The sequence below is a fragment of the Oncorhynchus gorbuscha genome, linkage group LG26 (assembly GCF_021184085.1).
Source record: "Oncorhynchus gorbuscha isolate QuinsamMale2020 ecotype Even-year linkage group LG26, OgorEven_v1.0, whole genome shotgun sequence".
NCBI classification, from domain to species: domain Eukaryota; kingdom Metazoa; phylum Chordata; class Actinopteri; order Salmoniformes; family Salmonidae; genus Oncorhynchus; species Oncorhynchus gorbuscha.
This window is the reverse complement of record NC_060198.1, coordinates 7,746,671-7,752,670: the sequence shown is the minus strand read 5'-3', so window position 1 is coordinate 7,752,670 and position 6,000 is coordinate 7,746,671. Positions and strand designations below refer to the sequence as shown.

Here is a 6,000-nt window from a genome sequence, read left to right as displayed (position 1 = left end):
TGCATCATAACAACGTTAGATTGTCGCTGCTATAACACTCCTATTAAAATGTAACTCCACTCTCGTTACAATGTAACAAGGGACTACAGACACAGAAGCTCCACCCCTTTCCTTTACTACTGAACACACTTATGTACACAATCATGGGAAACACTTTCCTTCTGCAACATTCTCTAAACATTCCCGCCATTCCTGCCTCTGTGTGTCGTCATGTGCTAACTCCAGGCATGGCATTGTGGGATAGCTCGGCATGGTGAATTCGCTGCTTAATCATCCACTCATCTCCGCTTACCGCCAGACTGGCTACACCTGCTGCCAGGGGACCTGTCCCGTGCCTTCAAGCTGCTGGCTGACTGAAGCTCCTGCTCCTGCTCTTGCTGATGACAGCTTTCGGAGGACTGCATTGCACAGCAGTGTAGTGGAGGAAACTAGCTACTAGCTAGCATTTATACTATTGTGTGTATTTCACCACGCTAGGGAATTTAAGTGGTGGAACTTGACTCAACAGTAAGTTTCTAACTTCTAAATGAAGCTGATGAAATGTGTTGATAGTGGGATAATTTGACGAGACTCAAAAGGATGGGATGGTGGTTTAAAATCAGGGACTTGTGTAGTTTTTTTTCTCTCGATACCTTATCAGATGAGTGGAAAGTCAACACAAAGTTGTTTTGTTCCCTTCTTGTATGGAGATATTGTTTGAGAGATAATGTTTGAGGAGATTACCATGAAACTCTATGAGAGTTGATATGCTTTACAGAGACAGGACACTCTATGAATAGATGCCAGCAAAGGACTTGATACACTATATCACTGCAATATACCCCCAAGATACTTGTCCTTGACACGCTGATGGGCCTTGTACAATATACTCATCAGTAATAACAATTTGACATCGACAAAAATGTGGGATCATCTTGAGGAGTCAGACACAAATGATATCCACGGATCATAAATGGTTGATTCCACTTTTCTCGTTACATTCAAAGGGCAAACATTAGAAATAATCCCATGATGTTTATGGCTAGTGTCGTCTGTTACAAAGAGTTTAACCTTGAGATGCAGGTGAAAAATGACCACCAATTATGTGTTTTAAATCATTTCAAGCAGGGGTGGCGTTGTGTTAACCTGGTTTGATATTTAGAAACTGATGCCCATCTTAACAGTTAAACCCTTTGTACAAGTCAGATACATTGTATAGCCATAAATCAACCAAATGAAGAATATGCGAGTCTGTATATATACTGTATGTAAAAGTGACTGAGCTCTTTTAATGAATAGAAAATAACTATTTACAAAACTTGCTTATCTACAACACATACATCTCGTCCTTAATAATAACATGCACAAGTCAAGGACGTCATTAAAAACAAAGTTAATCTCTTTCTATAAGTAACATCTTGCTTTTTAACACACTTTTAAGAACTGATGACAGGCCATGACTAGATCTCCTGTGTTTGGCATTGTACTTTTACTACAAGCGTGTGAAAAGTAAACATACATATAGTATATACAGAGTGATAACTGATATCTAAAGATAATATGGTACATTTTCAATAATATTCCCTGTTAGATCGGAGACCTAGACATGATGGCCCATACAGACAAAAACTCTTATACCTCATGAAAAGTAAAACATTAAGAAATGTACAGAACTCTCTTCGTAGGTTTTGATAAAGGCTTTGAAAAAAGTCCATGAAATAAGACAATTACGGACTGAAAATGTAACGTTTCTTTTTAATCCAAATTGCGTAAAAGTAGGCCTGAGAAGCTCATACTTGTAATTGAAACTTGTCTCGTTGAGTGGATTTCAGATTCGCCGCATAGATGCTATCAAGCAAGACACCCATGCACATCAGTATAAATCAGGCCCTTAGAAAACTATTAACATTGGTGTTGTGTTTGAGAAATTACAAAAGAAAACAAAAAAGAGAGATCCCTCAAAATGGCAATACTTTGTCTGTACACGTGTGTTGCATTCCTTCCCTGGCTTTACACGCTAGTACAGTTAGGAATCTCCCTTGTGCTCTCGCAGGCATGTCCAATTCGCCCTGGGGGTAGGGAGAGACAAAACACACATAAGAACAACATGAGTTAGTCCACTGGTAGTAGGGGCTTTGATGTCTGTGAAACAAATACCTACCTTGACACTGATACTGCCTGTTAATTACTGGGTTTTCATTACAATGTCTTATCAAAAGATCAAAATATTTTTTTAAGGGGTTGATCAGCTTAATATTGCGGAAAGAATGTTGCTTCGTTTGTTTCCTAGTTTCCTTCTGAATATACACTACTCCTCCCTTTTCTTACCAGTTAATTCCATGTAAAAAAAAACAAGGTAGACTTTATAAAACACTATGAATTGTATACACTGCAGGTCAAAACTCAACATTTGTATACATGGAGATATGACCCATATGTGTTTTCGTCCAATAAAATTAATTTGGACAATGTATGTGTAATATTGTTGGAAGTTCATTGTTCATCCAAAGTTCATCCAAATTAGCAACTTGCTGTTAAAAAAAATGATTTATCAGACCACGTATCTTACGTTTAACCCTGGCGTCCATCTCCTTCTCCATGACTTCTTTGGCCGTAGAGAACTCACTGAGGGTGATCTTAGGCGTGCTGTCGCTCTGGCTGACCGAACCGATCATCTCCTGCTCTTTCTCCTGGTTCACCTCCGCGTATATGTTAATCCAGGGGATTTTTCTGCAGATTGGTAAATGTAGACAGACAACAGCCATGTTACAATAGGGAATGACTATTCCTTGATGATCTGTCCCTTTGGCAACATTTCTCCAATATGTATATTACACTTTTTGTTCGGAGTTGGTATGTTGCCAAAACTATACTAATCCCCCTATTATCATGAAGCCACTAGATATCGAACTAATAAATTCTTCATCTATACATCATTAAATGTCCATATGACATCAATTTAGCGATATAAGACTGTACTCCTAATGTATATACACTACCATTCAAAGGTTTGGGGTTATTTAGAAATGTCCTTGTTTTAGAAAGAAAAGCAAAAAAAATGTGTCCATTTAAAATAACATCAAATTGATCAGAATTTAGTGTAGACATGGTTGATGTTGTAAATGACTATTGAAGCTGGAAACAGCTGACTTGGGCATAGAGAGGCCCATTATCACCAACCATCACTCCTGTGTTCCAATGGCACGTTGTGTTAGCTAATCCAAGTTTATCACTAGAAAACCCTTTTGCAATTATGTTAGCACAGCTGAACACTGTTGTCCTGATTAAAGAAGCACTAAAACTGGCCTTCTTTTGACTAGTTGAGGACATTTCCATGTGACCCCCAAACTTTTGAACGATAGTGTACATTTTGCATAATCTCAGAAAAATATTTTCTATTTATGATTAGAAATTTGTTTCATCCACTCGTTCTGCAATTTATTTCAAATTCCAAGTCATTTTGTTACTTAATTGTTTTGCTTTGTCGGGTGTGACATTTCAATAAATCTGCTTCTTCTTTTGATTCATCCAGGATTTTCCATATCCATAATTGATGCATTTTACGCAGACTTTTTCACCATTTTAATAATTCAGCTACTAACAGCCAAAGTAAAGCAACAGCATAATAAGTAATTGAATGATAGTTTTCTTAACATATCACTGATTCACACACGTGCCTCATGCATCCAGATCACTCTAAATCCGTTTACTACATCTACAGTATAAAGGAAATGTGAAAAGTTATTTCAAAGGAACGTCTTCATTTCATTATTGATGCAGGCCCTACCAATCGAGCATATGATTATAATATGCATTATTAATGACGATGACAACTGATTAGAGCAGTGCTGGGATACAGTGTTCAAATATATAATCACACAGTACAGTATATACCTCTTGAATTTGTAGATGAGAAACACTGCTAAACCCAGGAATACTACTGATAGGAGCATCAGCATGGCTGAACTGCTGTGTCTCGGCATGGAATCCACCAAGGGTGCTGTTACAGAGGGTAGAGGAAGACGATCATTAAACATAACAAGAACAGACCAACACAATAAAGTCTAATCCGGGAACGCCTTGGAGATGTTCTTGCTTCATTGCCAATATTGATCCTATACTGTATAATATTGTATAATATTGTGTCACTAATAACAATAATGGTGGTACAGTTGAGATGTATATTTTGCAACACAACAGTCTGCTACAGTAGGGATACATACAGTCAATGCATATGCTTCACTTTAATCCATTTGTTGATTCAAGTAAATAAATCTGGCTATGTATTATGGGTCGATCCAAGGCAATGATAGTGCATTTTTAATGTCCCAGGCTGTGATAGCGTGTAATTACTATTTCTCAATGGTTGCCTTTTCTCCAACTAAAAGCCATCTGCTTTAAACAAGCATAGCAACATTCATATTCAGAGTTAAATGCTAAGTTATGTTTAAATCAAGCCTTTTGCATCAATAACTGTCACAAATAAAGTGCAACACTTACTGTGGAATAAACTGGGGGTATGTGGTGCTGATTATACTATTTAACACCTCTCTCTGTGGTATTACACACCCTTGACACACAAACACACACACACACACGTTATGGTCCAGCACCCGCAGACCTGCTTGTCGATACCTAACCCTTTAGGCCACAGTCGGCCAGCTCAAGCCTATGTGTTCTGACTGGGATTACTTGGCTAATAGAACTATCAAAATGTGTACTATTAGACCTGTCAAACCTGGCAATCCCCTTTCCAACCCTAAGAGCGTCTGCTAAATGACTTAAATTTAAATGTAAATTAGAGAAAAGAAAAACGTGGAGAGTTCCAAAAAGTTACATTTTATGTGAAATTATGTGATTTTCCACATGTGAAATCATGTGGTTTTTCCGTAAGGGCACTTCCAACTTTTACCCTCAACTCTAATATAAGAAGCCAGCTGGTGTAGTGAGTGTGGTGTTGTAGATGTACAGTATATACTGTAGTAGAAGGCTGGACTACTGCTCTGTATCCATTCCAATACTTTCAACTGAGAATCTTTTCCAATGTGAAAGAGGATTTGTGTTGTTTTTGGGTGGAGGCTGGCAAAGCATTTTAATTGCAGCCAAGAGTAGTTATTTGTTTGTTTCATTCTGAGCCAATACTCAAACTGGTGTAATGTTGTTGATTATTTTTTCGGCAATTCTGAATTCCGCATGCATTCATAACCAAACTTCTCTTTTTTTGTTGTCCTTTTCTCAAGGACTAAACAATCAACATAATTATACTCAGTGCAACACTCATTTTGTGGTTGGATGGCTGTAAAAGACAGTGAACAGATGTTTGTGTCGTCTCGATGGCAGATATAAAACATCAATTGCCTCAAGGAGTTCCACTTCAAATAAAATCCATCCTCCCTTTCCTCCCACGTCCTGCTCCAATCTTCATACACCCGAGATTGTGACAAACATACAAGGCATTTTAAATCCAGAACCCCAAAAAACGTGTTTGGCTTATGCTACACAAATATGAAGACGTTAGCGCCAGTAAATGACATTGCATTTATGACATCACAAAAAGAAACAAGCACAGCTAAAAAAGTAAAACATGTAGAGAAAATAATGATTTCTCGTGCCATTTATGTAATTATCTTGATACTAACTTCTTTCCTTACCCAAAGTTAGCTGCGTGATGTAAACAATCACTCTTGCTCCTGGCTTTAGCTCAAACTCCACCAGATTCTGGTTCAGAGCGCTAGCAAGTATCTCGGAGATCTGTTGAAGGAGATGAACGAAGCATCATTTAGTCAAACAGTTGTCACACTTTTAATAATATTTGCTGTTTCGTCACGACACCCACCACATTGGTTCAGTTGTCTCAATTGTCGGACTCGGCGCATAGAATTAATGCGTGTGTGTGTGTGTCATTTCAGCCATGACAATGCATTTATCCTATTGTGTGAATTGGTGTGAAGGATTGGAAACTATTTGTCATACATGCCATGACAGAATTACAATGACACTCAAAATGTCAGTGTCCAATCT

The 6,000-nt window shown here is 37.9% G+C and overlaps 1 protein-coding gene across 1 annotated transcript in view; it reads right to left on the bottom strand.

The window, feature by feature from the left end:
• Window positions 1–1,239: 1,239 nt before the first annotated feature.
• LOC124015275 (VPS10 domain-containing receptor SorCS3-like) overlaps window positions 1,240–6,000 on the bottom strand; it is a 244,171-nt gene continuing 239,410 nt past the window's right edge. The window contains exons 24-27 of the mRNA XM_046330397.1: window positions 5,631–5,730; window positions 3,874–3,979; window positions 2,549–2,709; window positions 1,240–2,048 (exon numbers count right to left, since the gene is read on the bottom strand). Coding sequence (XP_046186353.1) covers window positions 1,990–2,048; window positions 2,549–2,709; window positions 3,874–3,979; window positions 5,631–5,730 — 426 coding nt within the window. The 3' untranslated portion in view covers window positions 1,240–1,989. The remainder of the gene's footprint in view (window positions 2,049–2,548; window positions 2,710–3,873; window positions 3,980–5,630; window positions 5,731–6,000) is intronic.